The 15307-nt window shown below is 53.2% G+C and overlaps 1 protein-coding gene across 12 annotated transcripts in view; it reads left to right on the forward strand.

Annotated features, from left to right (window-relative positions):
- TRRAP (transformation/transcription domain associated protein) overlaps positions 1 to 15307 on the forward strand; it is a 90882-nt gene that overhangs the window by 25026 nt on the left and 50549 nt on the right. For all 12 annotated transcript variants that reach the window (XM_086373947.1, XM_086373953.1, XM_086373951.1 and 9 more), the window contains exons 20-31: positions 399 to 655; positions 3224 to 3424; positions 5940 to 6091; positions 6532 to 6731; positions 7989 to 8206; positions 8304 to 8501; positions 9279 to 9539; positions 10014 to 10175; positions 11701 to 11797; positions 13076 to 13197; positions 13484 to 13654; positions 15052 to 15120. In XM_086373947.1, the coding sequence (XP_086230073.1) occupies positions 399 to 655; positions 3224 to 3424; positions 5940 to 6091; positions 6532 to 6731; positions 7989 to 8206; positions 8304 to 8501; positions 9279 to 9539; positions 10014 to 10175; positions 11701 to 11797; positions 13076 to 13197; positions 13484 to 13654; positions 15052 to 15120 (2108 nt within the window). The remainder of the gene's footprint in view (positions 1 to 398; positions 656 to 3223; positions 3425 to 5939; positions 6092 to 6531; positions 6732 to 7988; positions 8207 to 8303; positions 8502 to 9278; positions 9540 to 10013; positions 10176 to 11700; positions 11798 to 13075; positions 13198 to 13483; positions 13655 to 15051; positions 15121 to 15307) is intronic.

Here is a 15307-nt window from a genome sequence, read left to right on the forward strand (position 1 = left end):
AATGGCACCCCACTCCAGTACTCTTGCCTGGAAAATCCCAGGGACGGAGGAGCCTAGTAGGCTGCAGTCCATGGGGTCGCACAGAGTCGGACACGACTGCAGCGACTTAGCATCAGCAGCAGCATTAATTAGTCCTTAATGTTAGTTCAGTCCACATTAAATAATACTCATCACAGCCTAAACTGATTACATGCAGCCTGCTGTTGCCATACGGTAGATGGAAGAGGCCTCGGGTGCAGTTACAGGATAGGTGCAGCAAACGTAACTCTAAGGCGTAATTCTGTCTTGAGGCGGATGTTTACAGAAAGAGTGGCCTGTTATTCTCGGCGTTACCTGGGTGCACCTGGGCAGTACCGTCCCCCACAGACAGGGCTCAACGTGCTGACGTCCCCACGCAGGGCTCAACATGCTGCAGAGTGGCCTGCACAAGCAGCATATGAAGGACCTGTTCGTGGAGCTGTGTCTCACGGTGCCCGTGCGGCTGAGCTCGCTCCTGCCCTACCTGCCCATGCTCATGGACCCCCTGGTGTCGGCGCTCAACGGCTCTCAGACGTTGGTCAGCCAAGGCCTGCGGACGCTGGAGCTGTGCGTAGACAACCTGCAGCCCGACTTCCTGTACGACCACATCCAGCCGGTGCGCGCCGAGCTCATGCAGGTGAGCGCGCGTCCCTGTGCCGCCGGCAGAGGGCGCCGCGGGCCCCGGGACCCACCTCCTTCCCGGGGACGCCATGCGTTCCGTTTCAGAGGCAAGCTCGCTGCCCCGCACTCGCGCTCTGCTGCACTACCAATGGAGCCTTCGCCTGGCTGCGTGAGGCTTCTGGCCTACGAAGTGATGTGGAGAAACTCCACGAGTGTCGAGCAGATACTTGTTTTGCAGCATCGCTCCCCTTTCGGAGGGCTCTCACAGTGTCGCGTTCTCATGAGGTTGATGGCTTGGGAAGGCAGGTGTTAACCTGGATCCCGCTGTTTCCAGGGAGATGCACTCTCTTTCTGGAGGTTCCCGAATTACACAGTGCAGAGGTACACCCTTGTTGTAGAGAGAGAGCTGTCTGGCCGCCCCCGGAGGAAACAGAAAAGAAAGGCGGGTTGAACCCGTGTTAGGTCTTGTGGTCATTAGAGCTCTGTGTCGGGTGTGGGGTTGTCCCCTCGTGTTTTGCTGATGGTGACGGTTTGTACTGTGGTTGGTGAATGTTAGAGGTCAGGGCTGACTTGTTGCTTGCTCACCCACCCCTTTAGCAGAGAGTGTTTGGCCCCAGATCGGGGTCTGATTGCCAGCTTCTGTGATGGGCACGCAGTCGCTCCTGAGATGCAGGATCTCTGGACAGTGGACAGGAGACAGTGACCTGCACGCGTGTCTCAGGCTCCATCTAGAAAGGAGAAGATGGCCGAGAGGCTGGGTGGGAGCTGCCAAGGCCATCATGTGGAGGCCTGGCCAGAGGGCAGGACTGTTGGTTTTGGAAGGCTGACCGTGGGCCCGACCTGAGCCACTGCGTGGAGAGAGGAGGCAGGGCTGGGCTCGGGGCCTCCTGCCCTTCAGTGAGCAGAACAGGCTGAGGGAGAGACCGCTCAGGGCCCCTGCTTGCTTCCTGCCTGCCGGACTGCTGGCAGAGGCCAGCCGTCAGCCTGCCGAGTCCCTGTGCGAGGGTGGGAGACTGGACCCCCATTCCCAGGCTGCCTCCTCCCGGGGAGGCGAGCAGATGCCCCTCTCCCGCAGTGCTCAGGCTTCGAGTGGGCCAACAGGAACATAAGAGAAACTGGAATTTTGCGTACAGAAGAGTTCAAAGATTTTATATTGATGATCGCTAGACACTAATACCTGGCCTTGTTACAGAGGATGTGTCAGAAAATAGATTTAAATAGTGAGCTGTGGCCGTTTTCAGGATTTATGAAGATGTCAGTGAAAAAGTTGGGAAAATCGCAGTTTTTTGAAAGTCAAGGGCCTCTCTGTTCTTTATATTAACCGTGAGTACAAGGTACCCAGTAACTCGTTTCTCTTATAATGCCGGTCCCTTTACAATCCCAGTGTTCCCTCTTCACCATCCTTTCTCATATTAGATTTGAAATGTAGAAGGAAATTTGTGTATCATGTTTATAAGTTATAAAACCTAATAGCAGTAAAAACCTGAGGACACTCCATCTAATCCAGGATCAAGGGCTTTACCGGCAGACGTGTTTTCCTGGCTGCTCCCTCAGCCCGTGTGCGTATCCATCCAAGCAGTGTGTTCCGTTCTCTTGCCTTTGAGCTCTACGCTGTTGACGACTCACTACCATTTGTGCTCCAGGAGCATGGAAGAACATTTACGTGTGTGTTTTCTGTAAAGGCATTCAGTTTCTGGGAAGGACACACACAGGACTAACACGGGTCCTGCAGGCAGAGAGCTGTGTCTGGGGACTGAGGGGAGGGGCGTCTTCGTCGCGTCTCCCCCAGAGCTTTTGAGTGGGGCGTCTTCGCCACGTCTTCCCCGGAGCTTTTGGGGAGGGGCGTCTTCGCCGCGTCTTCCCCAGAGCTTTTGAGTGGGGCATCTTTGCCCGTCTTCCCCAGAGCTTTTGGGGAGGGGCGTCTTCGCCACGTCTTCCCCCAGACCCAGAGCTTTTGAGTGGGGCGTCTTTGCCGCATCTTCCCCAGAGCTTTGGGGAGGGGCGTCTTTGCCGCATCTTCCCCAGAGCTTTGGGGAGGGGCGTCTTCGCCGCGTCTCCCCCAGAGCTTTTGGGGAGAGGCGTCTTCTCCCAGAGCTTTTGAGTGGGGCGTCTTCGCCGCGTCTCCCCCAGAGCTTTTGAGTGGGGCGTCTTCGCCGTGTCTTCCCCCAGACCCAGAGCTTTTGAGTGGGGCGTCTTTGCCGCATCTTCCCCAGAGCCTTTGGGGAGGGGCGTCTTCGCCGCGTCTTCCCCAGAGCTTTTGGGGAGAGGCGTCTTCCCCAGAGCTTTTGAGTGGGGCGTCTTCGCCCCGTCTTCCCCAGAGCTTTTGAGTGGGGCGTCTTCGCCGCGTCTTCTCCAGAGCTTTTGGGGAGGGGCGTCTTCGCCGCGTCTTCCCCCAGAGCTTTTGAGTGGGGTGTCTCCGCCACGTTTTCCCCAGAGCTTTTGGGGAGGGGCGTCTTCGCCGCGTCTTCCCCAGAGCCTTTTGGTGGGGTGGGGGCGTCTTCGCCGCGTCGTCCACAGAGTTTTTGGGGGGGGCGGGGGCTGTGGGCGCGGGCTCGGAGGCTGACAGGCCCGCGCTGGCTTGCAGGCTCTGTGGCGCACCCTGCGCAACCCCGCGGACAGCATCTCGCACGTGGCCTACCGCGTCCTCGGGAAGTTCGGCGGCAGCAACAGGAAGATGCTCAAGGAGTCCCAGAAGCTGCTCTACGTTGTGACCGAAGTTCAGGGCCCCAGCGTCACCGTGGAGTTTTCTGACTGTAAAGCGTCCCTTCAGCTCCCGATGGAGAAGGTAACTGCGCCCGTCTCTGGGAGCGTCTTAAAAAAGAGACTGCAGGTTCCCTTTTAAGACGTTTAATTTCTGTTCAGAAACATGCAGATAGAACCAGTCCCTTTGGGGCGGGAGTTTCTTAACCCAAAGAGCAACAAGGCTTGCTGGGGCCCAGCTTGGCTGGTGAGGGTTTCCATGACCCCAGGAGGCCAGTGGGGGGCGCTGCCCCCGAGGACCTGCGCCTGGGCAGGGCCATCCTTCCAGAGGGGCGGGGGTGCTGCCCCGCCCGCCTCACCCTTGCCCTTTGTCTGCTCTGATGCCCAGCGGGTGTCTCATCAAGGGTGACGTAGAACCAGGCTGATCGTGTCCCTGTCTCACCGCCCCGCCCACCCCGCCCCAAGCTCCTACTTTACTCCCGGCTCCCTCCAGGGGCGGCTCTGTCAAAACCAGGAGACGGTGCCCAGCGTATTCCATCACTCAGCTGCTTCTGCCTGACCCTTACTGAGATCTGGCCCCCTCACCTCACTGACCCCTCTGGCCCTCCCGAACTCAAGGTCGTACTTATTACTGTCCCTGTGGTCGCATCCGACTTTCCCCTTTTTATTATAAAACCCGCCTTCGCTGCCTGCATTGCCGCTTTTGATACCTCATCATTTCAGGCTACTTTACCCAGAGCATTTTGGGGAGGGGTTTTACCGCCCTTTGGCGTGTGTCCAAGTGACGGCCGCTTCAGTGAGCCGCACGCCGGCCGGACGCTGAGCTCTCTGCAGGCCTGGGCCTGGCTGTGCCCTGTGGCCAGGACCATTCAGCCCTGCCTGAGCGCAGGCTCACCTCGCCCTGTCCTGTGTATTAGAACTCCGCTGTCCGTGTGGGAAGTAGACACAGCAGGAGTGCCTGTGATTTTTTTTTTTTTGAGCCAGACATTGCTGACCGTTTGTGAGGAAGGGTGCCTTCTGGGTAGCATCTCCCTGGAGCTGTTTCTGGGGTCTTCTCTGTGTCCACCTGTCCCCCACCCAGCCTCTCCCCCCACCTTCTCAAGCACACACATTGTCACTCCCCTCCCCCAGCCCTGCCCCACAGACATATTGCCCTTTTTAATCTCAGCTCCTTATCGCAATCCTTATCGAAGTGCTTGCCAAATAAACACTAGTTTCCTTGTGAGAAAATACAACTACAATTCTGTCTTTACCTTGAAAATGACCATAGTGACCACTCTGTGAATCCAGCCAGTTCGCACATCTTAGGTAATTTCCTTAAGTTAGGATTCTGTTTGCTTTAGCCCTGTCTGTGTCGGTTTGGCATTAGAATGCAAACTATGACTTTCACTTGACCTCTGCATAGACTGAGCAGAGCAAGAAGATCCCTTTAGAAGTAGTTTTTCCCCCAAGCAGCTAAAGCAGGGAAGAAACCAGATAGTGAAGACAGGCTTCCCTGGTCCTTCCAGGGATCCGATGCTGCTCCTGGGACCCTTCACAGAGGGTGGCACTCGGGGCCCTGGCAGGAGCCGGCAGGGAAGGGCCAGGCCCAGTGCCGCGGGTTTACATGACACGAGTTGCTTTTGGCATACCTTTTGGCATACCGAAGACAGTCCTTTCTTGGGTGGGGAGGGGACGGTGATCGGCTTGGAAGTTATGTTGCTCCTCTAAGATAACACAGTTCCCCCTCCAGTCTCTGCAGAGAGGGGTGAGGTAGGGAGAGGCCAGCCTGCGTCTGGAGCACGTGGGCCCCATCCCATCAGCCCCTCCCTGGCTCCTCACACTGCGTCTGGAGGAGACTTCAGTACAGATTGAGTGAAGTCGCCCAGTCGTGTCCGACTCTTTGTGACCCCGTGGACTGTAGCCTACCAGGCTCCTCTGTCCATGGGATTCTCCAGGCAAGAAAACTGGAGTGGGTTGCCTTTTCCTTCTCCAGGGGATCTTCCTGAGCCAGGGATTGAACCCTGGTCTCCTGCATTGCAGGCAGATGCTTTAACCTCTGAGCCACCAGGGAAGCCCAGTACAGATTAGGCCTTTGATTTCTAGGTGTGTAAGTACCCTTAACATTAGCACCTGAGCTGTTGAAGACTTGTGTTTTTGTATGTGATCCTGCCTTCCCTGCCTTCCTGGTCCACCTGCAGGGTAGGATAAGATGTGTGAAGCTGTGTAGGTTTTCTGAAAAAATGAAGTAAACCCTTTTGCAAGAAATTAGTTAAACCTTAGGAAAGTCATCTCAGTTTTGAGCTGAGACGACTCAGGTTCTAGTTTAATCCAGCAAATCTGCCACAGGAGTCCTGAGCTCACTTAATTTCTGAAATTTCCCATTGGCCATTTAAGCACAAAATCAGTAAACCCGGCTTCACATTTCAGTTTGAGCCGCATCCGTTGCCTCCTCTGGATGCTTCATTTGGTGAAACCTCCTCGCCTGTCTGCAGAACCACTGCTGTCTGTGCGGGTAGACGTGCATCAAGCTGCTTCTGGGTGCTGCTCGTGCCTCCAGCAAAGGCTTTTCAGAGTCACGATTTCAGCACAAACACAGTTACCGTGCTTTTTCACCACAGGCCATTGAAACGGCTCTAGACTGCCTGAAGAGCGCCAACACCGAGCCCTACTACCGGAGGCAGGCGTGGGAAGTGATCAAGTGCTTCCTGGTGGCGATGATGAGCCTGGAGGACAACAAGCACGCGCTCTACCAGCTCCTGGCCCACCCCAAGTATGCTCTGCGCGGGGAAGGGCGCGGGCCTTGTTTCAGAGCATTAGGGGTGGGGGTGCCTCCCAGATCGCTCAGTGCCGGAAGCGTGTTCCGTCAGTCAGGAAAGGGACACACTGTCTGCCCAGCCCTGCCTCGCTTAGAGAAAATGGAAAGAACTTGGGTGCTGAGGGTTAGTCTCTCTCAGCCCTTGCATGTGCTGCCGCTCCGTGGTGTCCCTCTGGGTCACTGGCCCGTGCTCACGTTAGGGGACAGCACTTTTGGTGTCTCTTGACCCGTTGGCTGAAGACGTGCTTGTGAAACTTGTCATGTTAGATTCCACTTGTTGCTGAAATTAAAGCAGAGAAGTCACTTAGGCCTGTGCAGCTACACATAGGTCCCTTGTGGTAGGATCGTCGGCTCTGGACTCGAGTGTGGTGACGCTGAATTTAATTGTCACACAGCTTTACAGAAAAGACCATCCCCAACGTCATTATATCACATCGCTACAAAGCACAGGACACCCCAGCCCGGAAGACGTTTGAGCAGGCCCTGACCGGGGCGTTCATGTCCGCAGTCATTAAAGATCTGCGGCCCAGTGCCCTGCCCTTCGTGGCCAGCTTGATCCGCCACTACACGATGGTGGCGGTCGCCCAGCAGTGTGGTGAGTGACCCCAGACGGGCCGGGTTGAGGTCTTCAGGGACATTGTGTTTCACAGAAGCTGGGTTTGGCTGATTGGTTGTGGACTGTTGTTTGCTGGTTGTCCACTCATTCCATTGACACAGAGAGTTGGTGTTTCAGCAGTAGGTGCTGTATTCACTGGAAAATTGTCACCTGGTTTTACGTATAAAATATTAACACGGTGGGTTTAGCGTTTTGGCCCTTTGTTTTCGTTTCGGGGGCCGAGTACTTTTGGACCTCTGCGTGTAGAGCGGTGACTGTGTCCGGTCCTGCCGCTGCTGGCCCCCTGTCCCCGGTGGTGGTTGCCAGGCCCAGCCCCCATCACCGCTTGCCCCGGTCCCCCGGCTCCTCAGTCTGCTCCTGGACCCTCATCTGTGCCTTTTCCCCTGCCTGGCCGCTCCTCCCCTCTGCTCCAGGCCTTCCCCGGCTCTGGGTGCCGAAGGACCTATTCTGTTAGTGTTTCCAATCCGTTGCAGACTGGTGGTTTTGTAAGAGACAGTGAAGATGTCACAGCACCACCCGCTGCTGTTCCTGAACACTCAGCCTCAGTTTTGCAGCTGCTCCCAGACCGGCGCCGGTCGTGGGCATGACCTCTTGAGTAGCACTTTGTGTCCTCGAAACCTCTCACCCTGGGCGACAAGTAGTTTTCTCCCAGCACTGCAGAACACAGAACTCCCCCCTTTATTAAAGTCTTCCTGTCCGAACAGTCAGCGCCGTGCATTTAACATGGAGCTTGTCTCCCAGTGTTCCCGGCAGACCCGCACGCGTCTCAGTCACTGCTGCCTCGCCTCGGGCCGGTGCCTGCCGGGTGTGAGTTGTTAGTTGCTCCAACCCCTCCTGCGCGGATTGGGTTTCAGAGCTGGGTGCTCTTGCTCTTTCCTCTGTGTGTGTCAAGAATGTCCGGAGCATAACCCATCGTCACTCGCACGTTGTGCCTCGTGGCCTGGTTAATGAGTTTTTTCAACGAAGAGACCTGATTACGGTTCTCCCTTTAAACAAGTCTGTCTTTGAGCTGTGATTGAGAAAATCTGAAAGTTAACACTGTGTAATGGAGTCAGTTACGTTATACCTGCTTAGTTTGTAAATGATTGCGGTTTAACAGAAGTTGGTCAGGTACCAGGGTTGGCTTTTATTAAATTCCTAATCTCCAGGGAAACGGGTAGTTTTGCAGTTGGAGGGACGAGTGTGTCTGTGGCGCTAAGCCCGGCTTTCCCGCCTGCCGCCCGCCTCTCCTCCCAGGCCCCTTCCTGCTCCCTTGCTACCAGGTGGGCAGCCAGCCCAGCACCGCCATGTTCCACAGCGAGGAGAACGGCTCCAAAGGGATGGACCCCCTGGTGCTCATCGACGCCATCGCCATCTGCATGGCGTACGAGGAGAAGGAGCTCTGCAAGATTGGGGAGGTGGCCCTCGCCGTCATCTTTGACGTGGCGAGCATCATCCTGGGCTCAAAGGAGCGGGTGAGCAGTGCGGTCTGGGTGGGGCTGCCTGCCCACGGGCGGCCGCTCTCCGAGTCTCGGGACCTGGGGGCACACGAGCGGTGCGCGTCTCTTGCAGGCGTGCCAGCTACCCCTCTTCTCCTACATCGTGGAGCGCCTGTGCGCGTGCTGCTACGAGCAGGCCTGGTACGCGAAGCTGGGTGGCGTGGTGTCCATCAAGTTCCTCATGGAGCGCCTGCCCCTCACCTGGGTGCTGCAGAACCAGCAGACCTTCCTCAAAGCGCTGCTCTTCGTCATGATGGACCTGACGGGCGAGGTAGGCGGGGAGGGCGGCCCCGGGCCTGACTGCAAGGGCGCAGGACGGTCGTCCGCCTGGGCAGCAGTGAGTGTCAGGCGGTTCTGCAAGTGTGCTCTCCGGGAAGCTTAGATCTCACCGCTAATGCTGTTCCGTCACCGAGTCGTGTCTGACTGTTGTGACCCCCATGGACTGTGGCAGGCCGGGCCTCCGTGTCCTCGACTGTCTCGTGGAGTCTGCCCAGATTCACGTCCATTGAGTTGGTGTTGCTAGCTAACCATCTCATTTTCTGATCCCGCTACAACATTGTAAATGAAGGGACAGATCACAGCCCTCAGATTCTCTGAGACTCTAAATACGGGTCAGTCTGGGTAAACAGTAACTGGCCAAAGGACGTAACACAGCGGTCCTTGAAGGGAAAGTACTTCTCAGTCCTGCCACAGATTAAACAGTGCACGTGCTGCAGAAGTTCCTGAGGGAGCCACATTCTTTACGAACCTTTGTGTGGACGTAGCACAAACAAGTAGAAGGTGGTGGGCATCGCCTGCTTAAATGTGTTTGGTAAACACAAGGATCAAGTCTGGATCCATGTTTTCTTCCTGAATGACAAACAAGCGATCTCTAAGCAGCAGGGTTAGCTACCGGGGTACCTTGAGGACGACACGAAGCAGTCTTGATGCCTTAGCTGGTGTGTGAGGGGCGTGGGCCCCCAGCCACAACATTTGGGGTGGGTGTGCAGATGCGGGTGCTGTGGCCAGCAGCGCCCGTCTTTGGTGCTGAGGAGTCCCTGGCCTGCAGGTTTCCAACGGCGCGGTCGCCATGGCCAAGACCACCCTGGAGCAGCTTCTGATGAGGTGTGCGACGCCCCTCAAGGACGAGGAGAGGGTGGAGGAGATCGTGGCAGCCCAGGAGAAGTCCTTCCACCACGTGACCCACGACCTGGTTCGGGAGGTCACGTCCCCGAACTCCACCGTGAGGAAGCAGGCCATGCACTCGCTGCAGGTGCTGGCCCAGGTCACCGGGAAGAGTGTGACCGTGATCATGGAGCCGCACAAGGAGGTGAGGCGCTGGTCACCGGGCGGAACCTCTGCAGGCTTTTTCTTCCTTCAGGTTTGAGTGTTGATGATACGGAATCTGGCGTTTTGTGAGCTAAGTGCTGTTACATGTGCTCGTTCTGACCTCAGGTTTGCAGACAGCAACGTGCTTATGTTAACGTCTGTTTCAGTGACTGTCAAGGGTTGGGGGCTGGTTTTTGGGCCTGATGAGCACAACCTGGTCTCATCCTTGTTTTGGTTTTCGCTGTTGTAAGAGCGTCTGCTCTGGACCCCGAGGAGTGGAATGCGTCTGAGTGCGTCTCTCCACGACCCAGCGTCAGCGCTTGAAGCAGCTCCTCCTTTTCCTAACTGAGGGCTGTCTGGGAGAACTTGATCTCAGTTACGGTGTTCAGGTTGCTCACTAGCTTAGGATCTTGCGCTGAGGTGTTTGCTTTTTAAGAGGCGGCAATCAGCGGTGCCTCCTCTGTGTCTCCCCCAGGTCCTCCAGGACATGGTCCCCCCGAAGAAGCACCTGCTGCGCCACCAGCCCGCCAACGCCCAGATCGGGCTGATGGAGGGGAACACGTTCTGCACCACGCTGCAGCCCCGGCTCTTCACCATGGACCTCAACGTGGTGGAGCACAAGGTGTTCTACACTGAGGTAGGGCCGGCCTGGGCGGGCAGCCGGTCCGCACGGAGGCGGGGCTGTGGCTGCAGGGAGCCGGCTGTCGCCTGGGCCGGGGAGGAGGCAGGCGTGTGGCTGAGATGTCCAGTGAGGTGGGGGTTGCTGAGTCCTTGGAGCTCTGTTAGCCTTCACGGGGAGCCTTGCTCTTCAGGACTGTGAAGTGCATTTCAGAGCCAAGACTGTACATCCTCCTCTGTCACTCATGTCAGCAGGCTCTCCGTTTATTAAGTTTATCAGACTTGAGTGTGTCATGCCCTGTTGAGACCTCACTTCACGTGAGCGCCCTTACCTGGCTCCGGTAGTACCACATGAAGTACAGAGCCTGAGCACTCTCTTTCTGAAGGCGCCGGACCTGAGCCTTAGGGTTTGTTAGGCACCCGGAGCCCCAGCGCAGGCGAGCTGGAGAGCTTAGGCTGGAGCCACCGCAGTTGTGTTAGAACCTGGCGTCTCATCACGGCACTGCCTTGCTTGTCTCTCGTTTTGTTTGGTGGACTTGACTTGCCCCTTGACCCCAAGATAACAGGCAGTGGAGGATGGCCCCTTCCGCGGGCTTGTCACTGTCGATATTACAGCGTGGCAGATACTAGACAGTGCTGAATAGGAACGCAGCTATAGATGTGGTCAAACCATAGACATCAGCTTAGACTTGATAATGAGCTGTGGATTAGCCCAATTTGAAATGGTTTCAAGATGTGACTTATTCTGGAGGCATTGTCAGACTAAACTGAGCCAGAAGTCATAAGAAGCAAGTTCTTGCTTATGCACACCAAGTCTGAATTTCCAGCTATGAAAAAACTTGCCTCTTGATTCTTTAAAGTCCCTTGTTTTTACTTGGACATGAGGTCATTGATCATGTGTTCTAGCTTTTATTTATTTATTTTTTTATACCTTGGTTATAGCCCTTATGTAAGTTGTCCAGGATGTCAGTAGAAGGAGAAAGTAGTTGATAGAACACCATATATAGTATTTTAGGCAGTACATATATAAATGTGTACTGGTTTGGTGAAATGTCTGGAAGACTAGCTGCTGGAGTATCTGCATTATACTCCATGTGTGTGTATATATATATATATATATTTGCAATAAAATACTTCCTTCTTATGCTTCTGTGTGCTTGAAAAGAAAGAAAAAGTATTACTGCTCAAACACTTGAAATACAGCGTGTTTATTTCTTGGGCCTTGGCCAATGGCATTGGGAAACAGCTCTGAACAAGGCATTGTCCCCCCATTGTGGAATTTGCATTTAGATAGAGTGACCCTCTGTGTAAAGAAAAAGCATGATGATATCAGAGCCGATCAGAGTGCCAAAAAATTTATTTCACAGAGGTTGACTGAGTTTTGCTTTAGAATAAGGAAGCCCAGTGACATTTGGATACTTAAGTGCCTCAGGATTTGGGTTTGGTTTGTTAATTGTGTCACGTGTGGCTGATGGTCGTGTCCTGTTACTTGCAAGGTCTTCACAGTGAGAGCAGGCCGAATTACATCATTCTGTCTCTTGCAGCTCTTGAACTTGTGCGAGGCTGAAGATTCGGCTTTAACAAAGCTGCCCTGTTATAAAAGCCTTCCATCGCTTGTCCCTTTACGGATTGCAGCCTTAAGTAAGTACACGTAAATCTGAAACAAGTTACCGGGCACAGAAGTGGAGGGGGACCGATGGCCTTTTTTTTGTTGTCTGATTTTTCTGACTCTCTATGGTCTCTAAGGGGGAATAAAAAAAAATTGTTGGTGTATTTATCAGGCTGCATAATGAGATGTCATTGGACTGTATAGATTGCTAGGATTTAAATAATTATTCTACTCTCTAGTAAACTGCATTTTATGTGTTGTAAACTCTTTGTAGCCCTCTTATGGGAACTGAACATTTCTCTAAGGTGTATCTCTAATTTCCTGGTTTAAGAGTGATGTCACACCATTCACATCTTGCCATTTTCATCTGAATCAAAGTATTTAGATCTTTTTAGACTTTTTAGTGATTTAGGAGCGTTTGAGACTCCTGCTGTCTCCAGGCTTTCATTAAGAATGTCAGTCATCATTGTTTAGCACAGGAATTGTACATAATTTAGGAAAATACACTACTTGCCTTCGTACTTAGAAACAGTCATTTCCTCCTTTTTGATAAATACCCAGTGGTTAACTTTGTCTCTTGTTGACTTTTACACACTTAATGACTTAATGAAATATTGCCAGAATCCTCCTTGAATTAGAGGTAGAGGAGCTGAGAGGCAGAACTTGAGGATGGAGCTCAAGACATGGCAGGCCAGCGTGAGGGAGGATGCAGGGGGTCTTCTCACCCCTCCTGTTGGGGCTCCTCTCCTTGGGGCACCCCTCACGCGTTTCACACGAGCTAGAACATTACTGCTTAAGTAAGCTGTAACATACAGGCTCAAGTTACGTCCTCTGTCCTGAGAATGTCTGCCTTTCAAGGCCTTTGACCCCCCTGCAGATTGGGGCGCAGATAGTGGGGGGACACTGAGCTGAGTGTCCCCTTCTTCGCCAGAGCCCGCGGCCCCGCCCTCAGTGTCAGTGCCGTGCACGTGCCCACTGGTCTGCCGTGCCTGCGCCTGGGCGGCATGTTGGGGGCAGGGTGTCGTTGGGGACCCCTTCACCCCTGTTTTCACCCCTCCATTTATCTGGACAGTAAGACTGATCGTGGGCTTTCTGGCAGGCTGTTACCTTGTTAGATAATAGTCACTCATGGATAACAGTGACCCTGTGAGTAGAAGGCCACGCGTTCTTTTGTCTTGCAGGAAGCCGGGTTATTAGGAAAGAAGTTTAGGGACCCATGTGTCTGTTGGTTGATAAAGCCTTTAGACGAGGCTGTTGCTGTACGTTTTTCAGGTGAATGATGAAAATCATGTTGATTTCTCTCCCTAAAGATGCGCTTGCGGCCTGCAATTATCTTCCTCAGTCCAGAGAGAAGATCATTGCTGCGCTCTTCAAAGCCCTGAATTCAACCAACAGCGAGCTCCAGGAGGCCGGAGAAGCCTGCATGAGGAAGGTGAGTGGGGCTGGGCGGGTGGGAGTTCCACACTGAGCTCGTCCTGTTGACTTTGTCTGTATCTCAGGAGTCTGCCTGTGGTTCATCCCACCCCGGAGTGTAATAGCATCTCTACCTATTTCATAGCCATCCTGAACTCTTGAAAAATTAAACAGGAATGCCCAGTCCTCCTCATTTCATCATAAACTTGTGGGAAAGCAGAAACTTGCAGATAGACTTGACTGAGTTCTGGTTAGTATGAGTCGTACTCTGGTATCTTTCCCCCCTAACCTCTCTCTGTTAATAGTTTTTAGAAGGCGCTACCATAGAAGTAGACCAGATCCACACTCACATGCGCCCGCTTTTGATGATGCTGGGCGACTATCGGAGCCTGACGCTCAACGTCGTCAATCGTCTGACCTCGGTGACCAGGCTCTTCCCAAACTCCTTCAATGATAAATTTTGTGATCAGATGATGGTAAGCCAGACGTGTATGATGAACCTGAAAGGTTAAACTTTTTAAAAAAGTGAATTACACACTTAAATGACTTACAGCTCCGAAGGTGTGGAGGGGGTACTGTGAACAGCCTCCCTCCCATCCCCGCCCTCCAGCCTCCCAGCTCCTCTTCCGGGAGACAGCCAGCAGGAACAGTCTCCCCTGTGTCCTTCTAGAGGTGGTTCCCGTTTGTCATGGGACATACGTCTTTTTGATTCCTTCCCACAAAGGGATGTGGGATCCATCCATCCTTCCTTCTTTTTATATTTACCGTCCCATCATTCATATGGGTGTGCGAAGTGCCTCTTCATCCTTGTCTTATGGCCACATAGTGTTCCGTGGCGGGGACGTGCCAGACTCTACCGCTTCTTTCCCTGCTGGTGACCATCTTGATTGTTCCCAGTCTTTGGCCTTTGTCGACAGTGATGCAGTGAAGAACTTGTAAGGGCTTTAGAAATCTTTTTGAGTTTTTACAGTTAGCAAGGAAATAGCTATGCAAATAAAAGATCTGTTTGAAAAGTGTTTAAACCCGAGGAGTAGACAGATGAAGGAGTTTCAGCTATTAACTTCATTTTGCATTCTGTAAATAAACATTTATAAATAATTTGTTAACTTTACGATTTTGCAGTACGTTACTGCAAACGTGCATGTTTTTATGCAGCTTCTAAGCTTCACTTGCTGGTTTCTTCATGTCTGTAGATACCAAAGAAATGAACCATGGCCCAAATACCTAACTGGGAATTGACTGGTCCTAAAATTTTTAAGTGATGCCCTAATAGTAGAGTGTAATGTAAGTGCATTCTCCAAATTGCAAGGCCCCTTCCCTTCAGGCTTCCATATATGATACAGATATGTACCTACCGGTCTACACGCATACGACCTGGAATGCTCTTCCCTATGCTTCCGGCCTGGCCGCCTCTGTGGGGCCCTCCTGTAGCTGGTTCCTGCTCCTGTCACGTGGCGGATGCCTGAGTTTTACCTCGTTTCCCCTGCTGTAAACTGGAGCTTCACAGGCTAGGGGTGCCGTCTGCTTGGTCATGTCTCTGCCCTGATGCCTAGCCTGGCTGCTGGCTCCAGGCAGACTCGGGGGACCGCCACGGCACAGAGTAACTGGAATACAGGTCCTCTTGTTGGAATGACCAGTTGTAGGACATCTCCTGCTGTATCAGGGTAAATTCAGCCTTCCTGTTGATAGAACATAAGAAAACATGTTACTCTCATCACTCATTTGGCTGCACTATTTCAGTAATTAGAAACATCGCCATTCTCATGTTGAGTAGGTTGGGAATTGATCATATATAGGTTTTCACCTATTTTGGAATTGAGATGCTCCCGTTGTCAAGAAAAAAATGTCTAAGGATGTATTTTTTTTTCAACAGCAACATCTGCGAAAGTGGATGGAAGTGGTGGTCCTCACCCACAAAGGGGGCCAGAGGAGTGACGGAAATGTGAGTGACTCGTTTGTTTCGGGGGCAGCCCCGCCGCCGGGCACTGCCGTTAGTGATGCGAACGTCGGAGCCATGCTCTTAATTAAATCCCGGTCAGAGGTTTAGTTGTGTGTGACTCTAGTCCATGTAACCTGTTACACATATTTTGTTAGCGTTACATTTTCGCTTTTATTTCTCTTAATCATTG

This window comes from Bos grunniens, chromosome 25, assembly GCF_055505025.1.
Source record: "Bos grunniens cultivar Pamir isolate PY7600 chromosome 25, Bosgru_T2T1.0, whole genome shotgun sequence".
Taxonomy (NCBI): Eukaryota; Metazoa; Chordata; class Mammalia; order Artiodactyla; family Bovidae; genus Bos; species Bos grunniens.